Below are 18,050 nucleotides of genomic sequence, written 5' to 3' on the forward strand. Positions count from 1 at the left end.
ACACACACACACACACACACACACACACACACACACACACACACACAGTTTAAATACATTTACTACATCTAAACTATAGGTATACTTCAAGCTTTTAAAATATTTACTGGGAATAATAATAAAAAAAAATAAAATATGAAATGTCAATTATATTCAAAATTAATTTTATAAATGTTAAAAATGGGTAAAAGATGAGGCCACGATGAAGTGTAAACCTTGTTATTTTTTAATTTTACGTAAGATATTATTTTTAAAACATCACATTAATAAATGTAAAATGTTCTCTGTACTAAGCAAAATGTATAATAACGTCTGAAGAAGTTTGCAATCCAAGCACATAACAAATGTAGTCAATTCAGTTGAAATTCATATACCGTATTTTGAGAAACACACGATTTTTAACCAGGGCATTAAGTAAAAAATTTTTCCTTTAGAGATAATTCTATGTTTAAATTTGTTTTCACCTTTTGGAATATTATCTAGTTATTATTTTAAATTAAGAATGAAACGATTAAAGCCGTATGGATACTATAACGATCTTGTCTGAAGAACATCGCAAAAATTAAAACTTGTTTAATTTATACTATTTTTTCTTTAATATAAAATTTAAAATATCCTGGATCCCTGGGGAAACGTTTATCACACAAAAGTTTCTTGATATTAATCATTTGATTATGATCTTCAATAATTTTACTTATATTTTGTTTATCATTTTTTTAAGTCATTAGTCATCAAAAACTTTATCAATTTGAACAAAGTATCTATAGTTAATCAAGCAATGAAATTGACAAATGCAAATTTTTCTTACAATTTTTAATTTAATTGTTTACGAGCTTCAATAGTAATAATAATAATAATAATAATAATAATAATAATAATAATAATAATAATCATAATAATAATAATCATAATAATGAAAATGTATAGTACATATAGCTCATTGAAATACAACTTTACATTTGTAGTAAATTGTAAGAAGTATATATTATTATTTTTGTACCTTGTTTAGAATTATTTTGGATGTTTATTAATGTATTTTACATAGACTATTCTTTTTAATTATACTTATAAAACGTATAAAACGTTTATTGATACATATATTAAATACAAAACAATAATAATATAGTGTTTTGTGGGCCCGTGAAAAATAATACTCTATATTTAAAGTTACATAACTTACATATAGTATGGATTATTTTAACAATATTTTTAATAAATTAAGTACCGCATTTTACATATAAAGACTTGTGATTTATAAACGTATATAGTTCTAATTTCAGTATATATTTATCACATTTATATTGTAATTCAATAACTATAAATTACATTATAATAATGTCAAAACAATGGTCATTGCTTGACGATTTTTTATTATAAATTACCTTTAAATGTGTATTTACTTAAAAGTAAATACTTCTAGCAGAAAAACAAGAAATTTACCGAATTTTATATGTGGGTTTATGTAAAGTACATTGTAGATAGATGTTAAAAATATTTTTTTATTTTGGATTAGATGTAATTCTGAAATGATTTATGAAATAATTTTTTAAGATATCAAACGCTTTTTTTTTTTTAGAATTTATTTGCTTCTTAACTAAAACATACATTTATTATAATCGCCATGTATTATAACTCATAATTTGTTGTATTTATTAAATTAATTCATGCATAATTCATACTGAAAGTTTAAGAAGATTGGAAGGAGGTATACGGCATTTACTCTTCGTCAATCAATCAGTTAATCGTTTTTCGATTGACGTTAAAATTAATTTGCAAGGTATAAAATAATGATTTTTGACCATGAATTGAAATAATCATTTTGATATATTAATTATAAGATCCATTTTTATGTTTTACATCGACCATTGTAATCATCGTTTTAATTTCAGTCCACTAATATTGATCTTATTCCAAATACTGATTTTCACTAAAAAGTTCATGGTTATCGAAATGCATACTCATTTATATTCTATCAAGTACAAAATAAATATGTAATCAATTTTTATAATATATTTTGATGTATGGGATATTGTTTAATTTTGTTAAGGGTATTTTTATGAACCAGCTAATATGGACAATGTAAAGTTTTTGTTGACATCTGTTAGTGATACGATTCATCATTATTAATTATTATTATCTTGGTTATAAAATTAACTTTTTTATTTTTTGCTTAAATCATGGCCTGGAAAGGGGTACTTAGCCTAGTGGGCAGTCTTTCACCTTATCAAATTAGCTATATGGATCGTTAATGAATTGCGATGTACAATTTTTGCCAAGTAAACTGAAAAATTAATTATTTCCCGTCATAATAAAATTTGTTTTATTAAAATTAGAAATATCTTAAATCACAATGAGTAAAGAGGAAATATATGAGTGCAACTATTGTAAGATTAGATTACTCGTATACTTGTTATTTAAAGGGATTATATTTTATTACGTATTAATTAATGAGCCTAAATACATGATTCGATATGGTAAAATTTCGAAGACCATTATGAATTTGACCACGTTCACTGTTCATCATAAATAAATAACTCATTAAATATTAAATTGTTAGTTATTCGTTTTTATCTGTATTTTTAGAATACGCAAAATTATTCCAGCTATGTTAAGAGCTTTTGTATTTCAAATATATATATAAATATATACATTATTTATATGTTATTTTTGTCCGTGTTTCATTTCGAGTATATATTAAAGATAAATAAATTTTTTTCGAATGAAGCCATTTAAAATTTTACCATTATGAATTCATATGTAAATAATTCCAATAATTCATTATCTTCATATTATTTGTCAGAAATTATTAGAAACATTTTAGTTAATATGCAATAGATATTTTAAATTTGGAGACTGTGAAATGTTAGTAATTAATATAAGCTTCTTTTATGAAATGAAAATATGTGAAAAAAAAAGATTTCTAAAATATTGTTTGAATATTTTTCAAAAATTATCGAAATAATAATAATTTAAAATAATTATAGTCTTAAAATATCGTCTGTTTTTAAAAATTTAAATAATGAACGAATAATTATTTTTTGAGTAAAACGTTTCTATTTTTTCTAACAATTATTCTAATTACTTTTATTTCAAAATTTAAATCACTGCTACTTCAAAAATATAGAACAGAACATGAGTTTTGTTAAAATCATATTACTAGGTACAAAACTATATTTAACTAATAAATCGAAATAAAATAGGTAATAATTTTGTAATCCGTTAATATAAATAAATGTAATTATTTATATAAGCGTATAAAAAAATAATAATAGATAATTCAAATTAAGATTGTACATTTATTATCATTTTATTTTAGTTTCTATAAATTATTAGGTCTTTATCAGAAGTTTTGTATCTTATAATATCTTATATTTTCTCTTATATATTACATTTCAAAGTAAAATGTAAAATATACAGTAACCTACCTTTTTAATGTTCCATTTCTAAAAATATTATAGTTGGATTGGCCTTATAGAAAGCTTTGGTACACCAATTTGGGTTCACTATGAGGTTCGTTACGAAAAAAATATTTGAGACATTCGAAGTTTTGAAGATTTCTGTGTTAAAGTAAACAATATTATAACTGTATAATATGTATTACAAATATGACTGATATTTATGCAATTTGTATATCTATTGTAAACTTTGTAAGCATATTTATATTATATATATATTATACGCCACGAATAAAATTCGAAATAATTGAATTTACTATTGTTGGTATTTTTTTAAGTTGAATAAGTCGTTAAATTTTAATACAGTAATTTGAAAATGTATTTAAATTATGTGTATACGCTGACTCGGATTAAGAATTTAATATTGATATTTATAAAAAGCAATTTATGTATATAACGTACATTCTTGTAATCAAAATATGTAATAAATACTACACTGTTTTAACTACAGTATTTACATTTTAGAAAGTCTTAAAGTAGTATTTTTATATTCTTCGTACATCAGATTCCAGTTGGTATTTGTACGTGCAATAGAAATGTATTTATCAATCATAATTTAAAGCTCGTTTAGTTTTTCAATTGTTTTACGAACTAACATTCAATTTCGTTGAAAAAAAATTATAAAATACAATTATATATAATAACAAATATTTGACATTTTAATTGTTTAACTTAAACTTCAATTTAGTTATAAGAAATTTATTTGTAACGAATTCAAGGATAGCAAATTATTTTTATGATTATTTGGTTACCCCGTTAGCCTGTATGGAAACTGTGTTTCCAAATGCCCTAAATTAGATAATATATAATACTGTAATATGCATAATATTATGTTTAGTATGACATTTCTAACTTATTATGATGCATACGTGTATTATAGTTATATTACTCTGTCGAAAATAATTTGTAGGTGAGTAATAAAATACTTAAGATCATGCAAAGTGCATAGGTTATATTTAAAATGTGTTAAATTTACGTATTTCAGTGTGTTCTATACATATCAAATTTCTACTTTTTTGATAGTTTTATTAATGTAAACCGGATTTTGGCAGGTTAGTTCTGGTAGTATTAGAAAACCAAGACCTTATCCCCCTAATCTTCTTTTTTTAGTCTTGTTGGTCGGTATACTTACGTGACTAGGATTCGTTTTTTGAACCAAAATGAAATAGTAAGGAAAAATTCATCAACGAATTGCAATAACGTCTGGTGACTTTAAAATGTTTAGGAATGATCTTATGATGTTGCGTAATATTATAGTAATAATTATTATTGTGAACACGTAATTTTGATTTTATAGTTACCACCTATCTATTTTATAGACGATAAACACTTAATAACTTAAGGTATTAAGGTTATAACTTGTACATAAGTTATCTTTGAATAAAACGCTTATGACAACAAATCTATAGTAAGAAGAAAATTAATTAAAAAAAATTCAAGTTCATAATCTAAAAATTGTATATATAAATTTATTCCATTTTAATATTACAAAAAAATATTAGCATATGTAAAAGGCTATGATATTCCAAAAAATAAAAATATGTACACAATTCGAATACAATTATCATTAACATAAACAACAAAGAAGCAAAAATAGGTTAACTATTATTAAATATAATAGGTTTAATATGTATAATTTTTAATTTATAACGATGTTAATTGGTAAGAAAACATTAATTTTTAAAATGTATTAAAAAATATTTCTAAAAAATATATTATAGACATATTAATTTATTAATAATAATACATTATGACTTAAGAACACAAATATATATGGATATATATATCGTATATATGTCGTATATATATCGTATATATATCATATATATGTATCGTATTAAATATCCTCCAAATACATAAGTTTAATACATAGAGTTTTAACAAATGAAGAACGTTATCTAACTTATAATGACTTACATCTTAGTAAGTAGCACATTTTATATTCATACATTTATACTTCAATTTATTCACATTTTCAAATATCCAATTCTCATTTCACTCGGGACTTAAGCACTCAAATACATTCTAATAAATACTAATATGGTACATATAGAACAAGGAAAAAGACACATGAAACCCTTGAGAAAACAGGGATGGAATTAACAACAAAATTTGCAAGCTTAAGTGAATATTGCACGTACTCTACATGGTGTATGCAAAATGTGAGATAGTTAGTAAAGACGGAGAGAGAGAGAGAGTGAGAGAGAGAGAAATAAAAATAAAAATAAAGAATATCTAATGATTTTTCATTTCATTGTAAGTAAAATATTAAATGCTCTTCTACTTTTCCCACTTTAAAGCTCTTGGGGAAAATCGATCGATTTTTTTATAAAGTATATTCAATATCTTAACGCTTTGCTTTCACCCCAAGAACAGAGCTTGAACGAATTAAACCAACCTCTACACAACCCAACTGTTACCAATTTCTGATTGTTACTACTTCTATCGGTACTACTTTACTGACATAATAAGATTTGCATACACTGGTTATAATAATAGTAGGTGCAGGACGACCCTTATTTGGGTAGTCGGCCCCTTCTTATTTGCATTCTTTTTAGAGAACAATATGTGTATGCACAATATTATGTATGTAACAAAACAAAAAAAAAAAAAACCCGCCTTCATATACGTTCTTGCCTCTATTAGTACATTATCTGATGAAAAGTTGAAATTTTTTGATGTACGATAAATGTATTTCATATTAAATACCCACTACGACAATATAATATTAGTACGAACGATCGTCCGATAACTTAGACTTTGTTATTATAGACTACGACCATAATTATACGATATCAAAAATAATATAAAATATTTTTTATGAAAAGGGTCTAAAGCGCATTCAGGAGCTTATCAACTCATTCTTTTGTGATAATTTGCAAACTCATAAAAAAAAAAATAAATAATTGGCAACGCAATTGTTATCATATTCTAATGATAAACATTTAAACTTAACTGCTAACGTAATTTTGCATAAAACATATGAAAAATACTTACTATAACTAATAACTATATGTCTTTAAAATAAGTTTTAACATAGCAAAAATTAAAAACAAATAAAAATCGTTTCCTAAAATATTTTGTCACAGACTGATTGAATTACATGATCCAAAAGGCACGTATTAATAACTTGTATAATATGAACTTTGTAATTAATAAAATTTCAGTAAATCGTGTAAATTGTATATTTTTAATAACATTTTTTTTTTAAAAATATTATTTCGTATTGTATTTAGTGTACCTTATTATTCAACCGAACTATATAAAATAAGATTGGTGTTATGAAGAAAAACTTTCCTTCCTATTATATATTAATGTTTTGGTTCGTAATGTTTATTCTAACATAATATTATTTTGGAAATAGTATTTTATTCATCACATTGATAATAATTATTTATTATTTAATTTATATTATTCATTGTTATTTATTTATAGATTATTTCGCTCGTGCCATAAACAAACTCTTAGATGAATATCACAGTTTATTATGTAAATAATATTGTATAAGTAATTTTTCAAACTAAATTTTCAAAATGGTACAAAATGAATTCAAAATAATATATACAGTGATCCCTCGTTATCCGTGAAGGTTACGTTCCAGCAAACCTGTGTGGATAGCGAATCCGCGGATAACGAGATCATAAATCAATGTAAAAAGGGAAGTTTTGTTTAATTTTTTTTAATTTTAATAATTTTTTAATTCCTACAACTAATTTATTTATTATCTATCGTATTGTTCCTTAATTTTTACGTATTTCTCGAACACTAGGTTCATTCATTTTGTACGTTCTAGCAAATGACGCTACAGTATCACCATTTTTTAATTTGTCCAAAATTTCAATTTTTTGAACGAGTAATAAAACATTTTTTCTCCTTTTTATTGACATTTTACATTTAGAAGCCATTTAAAAATATTTTCACAACTAAATTTATTGAACACTGCTGTACACGTGTCATGCACAAATATCATCTCACAACTGAACAATTGACGATTATTAATCGTGCAGGTGTAGGTAACCTTTTGTGTTTTATTTGCAATAAGTATAAGTATGTATATAAGTATTTTATTTTATTATATTATTTTATTTTGTTATTTTATTTTATTGTACCTACCATACCTATGTAAAAAGCCGTTCGGCGTTAAATTCAATAATAAATAATAAATAATAAATAAATAAATAATGTATATGTGTTATACCTATAGCGATATAACAACAATTATCTATAGTTATTGTCAAAAATAAATTTCTACAGTGTTCGTATAATAACGGTAAAACGTTATGGCAATCGCATTAAAAATATGTTATCGTGGATCCAACCGCGGATAATGAGGGATTACTGTAATTAATAATTTATATTGAGTGTTACAATATGAATTATACAAGTTTATTATTTCAAATACTTAAGTATACGTGAAAATAAATAGTATATGACTTATAAATTACATGTACAAGCATTTTATGTTAGAACTAATAAATTATTGAAAATGAATACTTTTTTTAAAACTATTGTTCTGTTATACATTATAAAAAATTTTAAGAAAACATTAAATGTTTATTTATAAATTTTGTTATAGGATTTTTTGGAGTAACCCATAAATACTAGTTGTAATATTATTACTTTGTACGTAGGATAGTTTCATAGTTACGTCTTTTATAAACAAAATAAAGTTATTTTATTTATGTTTTGTAAATCTCAGTCATTAAAAATAAAAGTCTTCGTCCAATAAGTGTTTAGACAGTCGTATTATAACTGAATAAAGTAAATAATCGATGACTCATAAAGAGTTCGTTTACATTTTATTTTATTCGATGTGATCTTTATTTACGTAATCTTTTGGAATATTTGAATGGTTTATTTTAATAGCCAATCAATTATTTACGGAATGGGTTAGTGATAAGTTAAGTTCATCGGAAAACGATTTTTATGCGATCTTTCCAGATTTCTCTGAAAAATTAACTTATTTAAACTTTTTTAATGTTATTTAAAAGTATATGCAATACTCTACTTGAAAATATACATGCTCAAGTAAATGTAAAGTTTTTCACAGTGAAATATTATTCAAATAACATGATGTTAACGACAGTGTATTATTTTTATCGGCTTAAATAGCTATAAAAGTTGTACAAAATCTACGACATAGGTTTTACAGATTATTACATTGTTTTAAACTCTAGCTAATTTTTACTTTTTAAATTTAATTCTTTACTATGTCGAATGCTAATTTAATTTTTAGACAATTTCGTAATCATCGTGTTATATTCCATGCATATTTCATTGTAACTCACATTATAACGATCTAATTTCAACGTTCCATTGTTGTAACTGCGGTGAAAAATAGTCTGTAAACTGTACGATTGGCCAATCGATAAATAAGGTACCTATCGTATACGGATTACTTATAATAAACTAGCTGACCCGTCAAACATTGTTTTGTCTTATAAATTATTTTTAGAGAATATTTTGCTAGAAAAAAAACTAATTTAATATAGGTGGGTAAGGATGTGTATTAAGTGTGTATTTATTGTGTATATAAGTGGAAGAGGTATGAAGTGCTGTGAACGATGACGGAATATAAAAATGAAAAAACATCAAACATTTATTTTTTTAATAATTTATTAAAATTGATCCTTTAAAATAATATATATGGTATATTGCTAATTATGACAATACTAGTAAAAAACAATATCAATCCTTTAATGCAACAGAGTGTACAATATTTTTTGCTATCCCATCTTTCGCCAACACAAACAAACTGGATGGTTCGAGAGCACGCCACGTATAATTGTCCGTGTGAAAAACATGATATGCTCAAATCTAAGCCACAGACAGACATCGTTTAGCCTTGAGACTTAATGATAGTCATTGCAAATGTAAATCTAATTAGAAATTGAAGATGTTTAAATTGTATTGGCACATCTGTGGGTATAATAGGGATTCGCGTTAATAATATATTTTTACCTCGAAATTTGCCATTTAAAATGATGGATTCGATAACATTTTTATTAATTTTTTAATGATTAATCACGTGCCGTTGCATAACCGTGGAGGGTTCAAATAGCGAAGCAAAATAACTGGAGATCCAACCTTTAGATGTAAATTATGCGATAGTATGCCTAGTAAATCCAATAAGTTTAAATGAGTTTCTGTTGGATAATTTACAGCTTAAGTAGCATTGCAAACTGTATCAATAGATTTTTATGACACCAAGTTTCATGGTAACAAATGTTGTACCTTGAGATTCAATTCGTTCACGTTCACATTTTTTGCTGCTAAAATTACTGTTTCTGCCAGCCACTCATGATTTTTTGTGTTGTCTGTGTACATATAGATAAATATGTATATGATATATATCATACATCATATAGATATATATACTTTTTCCAAAATCAACAAGGCAGATTAGAGCAAAATGGAGCCAAAAATGTATAATATTTCATCAATTTTTTTTAATTGTTTGTAATTGCCAGGAGAAGGTTTTTACGAAAAAAATGTTTGGAAAATTGCTATTGTTTGATAAATCGTAGTTTAATTTAATAATTTTTGACCCGGTCGATAACTGCGCAATTGAAAATTAATTACTAAATAAAACTATTAAAAAAAAAATTAAAAACTATTTAAAATTTTATTTTTGGTATTAAATGACGGGTGTTGCATAAATATTAAACAAGATCCCGCAACTGATGCCAAAACAAACAAGAATGTTAGTTCGAAGAATTATTATGTAAATCGATTGATGATTAGACGAGATCAAGACAAAGTTATTTTACGATGCCTTGAGCTTTGTCAACAATTCATGGTCGACATGTATGTAAATACAAAAAATCATGAGTGGCTGGCAGAAAGAGCAATTTTAGCAGCAAAAAATGTGGACGTCAACGAATTGAATCTCAATATGTAACATTTGTTACCACGAGACTTTGTATCATACAAATCTATTGATACAGTTTGTGATGATACTGAAACTGTAAATTATCCAATAGAGTTTCTAAACTCATTGAATTTACGAGGCATGCCACCGCATAATTTTTTTACACGCAATGTTTTTTACTAATATTGTCATAATTAGTGATATATATAATTTTAAAGGATCAATTTTAATAAATTATTAAAAAAATAAATGTTTAATGTTTTTCCATTTATATATTCCGCACCGTTTACAGCATTCCATACCTCTTCTATTTATATACCACATCCTTACATACTTATATTAAATTAGTTATTTTTTTCTAGCAAAATATTCTCTAGAAATAATTTATATGGCAAAACAACGTTTGTCGGGTCAGCTAATATATAAATATATACCTTTATATATTAGCTTTCACTTGAAATTTTACATTAAGTGCATGTAGTAGGAACTCCACTGAAATCACCGTGCGGGGTGAAGTCGCGATGCTTAGTCAAATGATAATAATTGAATCATTTTCCAATTACCGTTCTCCTGCATTTGCTGCCTGAAGTATTCTACCCTCGGGTTACGACACGGTGACAGCCACGCCTACTTAGGGGGACTTTGTAGAACACTTGTGACGGTGACGCCCACCTAATTAAGATTTTTTCCCAATCGTAATATAATTCAGATACGGGAAGGGGATTCAAATAGATTTTCGAAAATTCCAAATAAATACCACGTACTGATGTTCTACTGCATGGTGGCTTCGAGATTGTTCAAGAATCCGAGTACCGACGTTTACCGAGGGAATGTGTATGAATTATGGCCGACACATGTGTTCCATCGATGTCAAAAGTCAGTATTTTTTTTTTCTGCCAAAGGCGAAATGGCTTGCAATATTAAAACAAATAGTACGAGCCACGGGAATCACGTAGAGTACTATGGATATTTCAATATTGAATGAGTCTATGATACGAATGGCAAACATGGAATGGTCAACTATTCGGTTTGTAAGGGCCTGCGGTCAATTTTACGCGTGGGCGGGGGGAGTATAAAAGGAAATGGGAGGAAGGAACGACGGAAAAAAGGCAACCTTTGCCATAACTCCATAACGGCTCCCTGCAGTAGTTTTACTCATTGTATTGTTTTCCGGTGGGCACAAATAGACAAAACGAAAGCCAATATACTGTCTATTTCACATATTGATTCGTAAGAATAATGTATACATATTTCATTATTATGTCATCGCGTTATTCATGAACTATTCGCAAGTTGGTCGCACGACAGGAAACTCTTTAAGCGTCGTCGGGGGCAGGTACCTATCGTAATATTTACGGAAAATAAATCGTATCGTGACAACAGCCACTTAAAGATAATTATAATATCATAAACCATTTAAAAGCTATCGTCGATCGGCAGGCTATTGTATATTTCATTTAATCGGAAAGCTTTTTCTCATATAGTATTCGTAGGGACGTCAGGTCGATTGGGCGTGAAGTGATAATCAATCGATGAACGGAAAATACAATAACGTAGTCAAATATTGTTTAAGTGTGCATTTAAATACGTATGTCTTATTTATTCGGTTTTAATCGAAACCCAACGTGTTAAAACAAACGAAAAATAGTTTTCAGCGACTATCATTAGAGAAGAACCATTTGCCTTGTAATACATTTTGCATTGTTTCATTATATTATTTTGTGTTACAGAGCGCCGATATGGCTCATCGACGATTCACCGTGCTGTTAGTAGTGTTCGTTGTTCTGGTGTACGACAATCACGGTTACGTCGCACATCGACGAGTGAAGAATCAAAAACCAGGCATACGCAGTTACTCGGACGCAAATAAGAATAGCGATATCAATGTATGCGCTCTGGAGCAGAAGACCACTATTAACTTGTTTTGTTACTGCGACGATTCCGCGATACATACGGCTTCGTCGGCTGACTGTTGGGTGTTCAATGACGGTGAGCCCAGGGACTCGTCCATATGGCAGGAGTTCCGGTCTCAATCGAACATTACCAAACTGACGTTCAACGTCCGCGGTTCATCGGCGCAAACGCTGTCGTTTGTGCCAACCGAAGCCTTGGCCCAGCTGCCGGAACTGAGGACACTAGAGATCGTATATGCCGGAATTAGGACTATACACTCACACGCGTTCGCCAACCTGTCCCATTTACAAGATTTAGCCTTGGGCAGGAACAACATCCTGCGACTGTCTAGAGAGTCGATAGCATTCATGGAGGACGTGCGCGTCGTCACGCTAGGCGATAACGCCATCGACGGCATCAGCAATGACGTGTTCGCTAACCTACCCGCGCTCCGGAAGCTGTACATGAACAACAACAACATAAGTTACATAGCCGAGGGCGCTTTCGAGCAGTTGCGCAAACTCGAAGAGCTAGACGTGTCCGTAAATCGACTAACAGGGTCGTTGTCCAGGTACGTGTTTTTGGGACTGATATCTTTAAAAAGATTGGACATGCGAGCCAACCACATCGAACGAGTGGGCCCAGATGCTTTCGCCGAGTTAGTTAGCCTAGAGGAACTCGTGTTAGAAGACAACACCATAAGGACGATTGACGGTAGAGGATTTTCTGGATTGAATAATCTACAACGCCTTACGTTGGCGGAGAACAGACTAACCGTGCTCGACGATCGTATACTTCACCATCTCGAAAAACTCAGATTTATCGATATAAGATACAACAATTTGAAAACTCTGACTTTCAGTACCATAGAACCGTTATTGGACAGACTCCGCAACATATCGTTCTATTTTTATTTGGAAGGTCAGTGCAATTTTATTCCGTAACATATTACATTTAACAACAATATATTAGGATATTTTTTAGTTTAATACACAATCATAATAATATGTAATGGTTCTTAAAATACCGCAAATATTACGTCATTTGGGCAAATGTACGGGAGTATTACGGTCGATCAGATATTATTTTTAAATAAGCTATTACTCTATGAACGATTCGGTATAGATATATGAAATTTGATTAGATATATAATTTATGAATGATTTGCATAAATTGATGTAGAAATAACAGATAACTGTTAATATTTAAGAAACTATTGAAATTACCAAGTCAAATACAACTAGCTGAATACTTTGTATTAAATAATTTGCCTTTAATTCAGTATCTTATTCAGACTTTTACTAGAACTCCTAATCTTACTTTAATTTCGACTACCACTTGTGTTATGTAACTAATTTTTCATTGTTTAAAATTAGTTATTTCGATCCTATTTATGTATTTATTTGTTGCTCGGTAACCATAATTCGTAATGCATTTTTGTCATGATTTTTCGTCATAACATTTTTGTAACGATTTCCATCGGAAAGTCTCAGTAAAACATATTAACTTAACGTTGTAATATGTTTGTAAAAAAATCAGATTTTATTTAAAAATTAAAGTAGAAAATAATTTGGAATATACTTGTATAATAACATATAAAGTTGTTACTATATTGCAAATTACTATTTATTAAATCTTGAGTAAAAATGTTTCCTGATGATACATACTTGATAAAAGTACACACATCAATGCGATTGGTTGAGCGTTTAGAGTAATTTTATTATAATTATGAATAATATAAATTATATTTGATGTTGTTGCTGTGATAATTCATAAGCACAATATGAATATAGAACATAGAATCGGAAAAAATGTATGCAATAATTTACATACATGTTAAATAGGTAAATTGATAAATAAATATTTAAAGCTAATTTATTACACCATTCTATTATTAAAAAAGTAATATTCCTTCAAACGTTTTTATGAAACTATATATATTTAAATTATGGTTGAAGTTTTTTTTTTTTTTATTAAAACTAGATTTAATATAAAGATATGAGTAATAAAACAATAAACTGTTAACATTATGATTGTTTTTTTTATTTTTTTTTATTTAATTTGTTTTTATTAAAAAAAAAAAAAAAACATTACAGCAATTATGATTCTTAATCTGTAATATCAATATTATAGTTGGATTGTAATAACTCTCAACATAATGTTAAAAATTTAATATTAAAACAGAATTATTCAATATCATCAATTTAAAATATTATTAAAATATCTTATAAGTATATATTCTAAATTATGACAGATAAAAAAATATAATTTCAGAAAAAAGATGAGCAAGATAAATAAAAAAAGGTTCCCGATCAGCTTTTTTCTATTAGGCACTTATTTTATTCAATTCAGCACGGTACAAATATATATATATTATTATTTTGAACCAGAAAATAGAATTCAAATTATGTACTTAAAAATGATTTTGAAGGACCAGTAAAATGTAACAATTATAATGTTTTTTTTTTTTTAATTAATTTGATATACATATATTTAAATACTAAGCTAATTAGTAAAAATAATTGATTTTCAAATCTGCATAGATTCTTCTTATTTTTTTTCACTTTTTCTTGCTGAAATTAATTTCATTGTAGTTGAATAGTTGGCATAGAACCAAAATTAACAATCATAATAACTAGAATATTTTACCTTTTTTAAAGTCACCTTGTATATAATATATTAAATGCATTGTGATTAATTCCATCGTAAAAATACTGTATAATTGTATTACCAACATTTCAGTATGAAACCTTTTTAAAGTACCATCTGTATTGGTTTTACACCCAGTTGAGGAGATGTAATATAAAACTTTTACTGTCTGAAGAAATGTTTACAGAAAAAAAAATGTCTCGATAAAGTCAATACAGCGTACTTACTAGTTTCTCTTTTAATAACTTTATTTATAAACTTATTTTATTTATTTATTTATTTTTTTATTTGCTCCTATCTTTAAACATTACAACCAATAATCGGAAGTATCCGCATCGGCTCCCGTTTGTTCGTTTCGGCTCCCTCCTTTCATTTGATGGTGGCCGTGTCGTCTCCGATCCGATGCCAGTGGTATGGACGTATCGGCTCCCAATCAACAACATTTTCTTTCACATTTATAGGCTGAGGATTGGCTACGGCGAGAAGAATTTCTCTATATGCATGGTTAAAAATGTTGTTGGCGTTTAAAATAAAAAAATAATGTCCTTTTGAAAAAAAGAGTTTAATAGACTTAAAAAAATGTGTTGACTTCAATTTTTTTTTGAGTTTTAAAAATAATGTTAACTTAAGTAAGGTAAAAAATTAAAAAACTTATGGCTTAAACTTCAAGGAAACTTTTTTTTACGTATTCCGCTCTGGTAATTTGTTCTTCTTTAAATTGATCAATATATTTCTGAATAATACTACAAATCTTTTGCTGGTTGTTAGTTTTTTTCCTAATTTTCATGCTGTGGAGTTTTATTTACGTGTCAGCCTGTATCTGTTTCTAAATTTCCATGAAATTGAAAATGTTAAAGTGAGTAGACGTGAACTCAGTATTACATTTGAAATATTAGCCCAAATTTCCAGAGAAATAATAATTTTTAATTTCATATAACTATATATATGCGATTAAGTAGCTATCAAAAAATTCGTTATCGAAACCTGACGTAATACGGCTATTCAACGGATGGCAAGGAATAACGACCCGGAGTCGATACGGTATCATCCCCAATAATCATATTTGAATCACTAATTTTTTAATTTATTCAAATGTTATGCACTCCGAAAAGCATTAAAAATAATGTAGGCCTTAACTAGGAGAATTAAACTATAATAAACCGCTTCCGAATAAGGAATACATTCACAATATAACATCACCAGAAATAACTCTTCCATATGTAAATCAGATGACGTACACAACATAGTCAAACATATACTAGCCAAATGCCGCAGTTTCGAAGATTGAAGAAACAAGCACTACATACCACATATATTAGGAGAAGGCTTTTAACCAACCTCCAATCAACTATAAACATCATACATTTCTTAAAAGTAAAATAATTATATAATCTTATATAAGCACAAACTTAATTCAATTGTTAACTAATATAAACATGATATTAACTAATAACTAATGGTTTAGAAGCCATTGAGTAAATGAAAGTGCAATTGAGATGAATAAAAAAAAAAAAAATAATAATAATAATAATAATAATATAAATAGTATTTTTAACACAAAATATTTAAAATATATTGTATAAATATTATACAATTACTCGTACCTATATCTTTCATCAGTTTGTAACTAGGTTATTTTTAAAAATAACATTAAAGTATTTATTGAACTATTCGTTTTTGTAAAAACGTCAATTCAATGTTTAAATAAAAAAATAAAATATTTAGATAAATATGTTTCATTGAAGAAACGTCATTGGACTTCTTAATACAATATTATTTGGAATTAAAATATTTAAAAATGGTCATCATACATAATACATATAATGTGACACATTAATTTGATAAAGTATCGGAATAATTACACGTTACTCACTTCTAGAGTAATAATTTTTAAACAATTCGTAACGGAGTGAGAGACATAGGGAGTATGAGGGAAATGAGTATTTCTTTGGAAGTCTCGTCTCATTTGAATTCTGAATGATTCTCTAGGGTTTCCCAAAGCTTTATAAACATAAAGGAAAAAATATAAGAAGATTCGTTTGCGTGATATAATCTTTAAGGAAAACGATGTATATAAACTCAAATAAAAAAAGAAGGCAAAGGATTTTTTCTCTGTTCGTCGTGCAATATCTTTTTAAGAGATAACCGATTTGGCAGTGATCTTTTCGTTTATGTCTTTGTCCATTTCGTATTTTTTTCTTATACTGACGTGCACCGCTCGGGAATGTATGCGAGTGACAGCCGGCGTGCCTGTGCAACAAATGAACATACTGATTAGGCGACCTTTTCACTGACAAAAACCGGGTGATTGCACCCCCGTCGCCTTTTATCCTTATCCGCTATATCTTTTCACAGGACTTTCCGTTTTCATTTCCGCCATCATCTGCTTTTCTCTTCCTTGTTCATTCAATGTATCTTTTGAACCTTCGTCACGCTCTTGATCGCTTTTATTGTGTCCATTATTTGACCGAAAAAGTACTTTAATTTACATTTATAAACTTCTGTGACTCCAGATGTCCTTACACACCTGCATATGAATCAAATTTTGTCGGGAAGTGTAACATATAAGCTTTATTATTATCTAAGTGGATTGACTTAACGACTATTCGAGTGTTACGATGATTTTGGAAACCTATTTTTATATAGTTATATTTAGGGATTAATTAAGAAAAATTCGATTAAATACAGTACTAGATTCTCATACATTTAAATTTTAGAATAATTACTAGAAATATATACATTTGTTTTTGAAAACTTATATATCATTAAGAGATTGTATCCTACTTGTTCTTATATATAGTTGGTTTTTATATATAATTATTATTATAATATTATTATTGTGGAATTGATCTACTTGGAGAATAATTATTAATTAGTAATTCTTTATATATAAATGATAAATTGACGCAAAAAATATAAATTATAAAATGATTAGTAAGTAATAACTTAATATAAATTTTTATTCAAACTAAACATTTTTACAATATTTTATTGAAAATATAACTTTCAAATGTAGAAACCCACAAAGTATTAATTTAAGTGTACACCTCAACAATTTTTTTTATCTCTGGTTAATGAATTTTTATATGAATAATTTCTATACTTATGGTAAAACTAATTATAGTACGTAATCAATCATATAAAACAATTAGTTAATAATGTTTCATTGATGTACTGAAGTG

The 18,050-nt window shown here is 27.3% G+C and overlaps 1 protein-coding gene across 2 annotated transcripts in view; it reads left to right on the forward strand.

The window, feature by feature from the left end:
* Positions 1 to 18,050, forward strand: part of LOC112688809 (connectin-like) — a 195,446-nt gene that overhangs the window by 28,368 nt on the left and 149,028 nt on the right. Inside the window, exons 1-2 of one of the 2 annotated variants that reach the window (XM_025562187.1) lie at positions 11,896 to 11,914; positions 12,057 to 13,140. In XM_025562187.1, the coding sequence (XP_025417972.1) occupies positions 12,066 to 13,140 (1,075 nt within the window). In that variant the 5' untranslated portion in view covers positions 11,896 to 11,914; positions 12,057 to 12,065. Of the gene's footprint in view, positions 1 to 11,895; positions 11,915 to 12,056; positions 13,141 to 18,050 lie in introns of those variants that run through there. The other variant, XM_025562186.1, reaches the window with a different exon arrangement.

The sequence above is a fragment of the Sipha flava genome, unplaced genomic scaffold, assembly GCF_003268045.1.
Source record: "Sipha flava isolate LNK unplaced genomic scaffold, YSA_version1 40_pilon_pilon, whole genome shotgun sequence".
Lineage (NCBI taxonomy): Eukaryota > Metazoa > Arthropoda > Insecta > Hemiptera > Aphididae > Sipha > Sipha flava.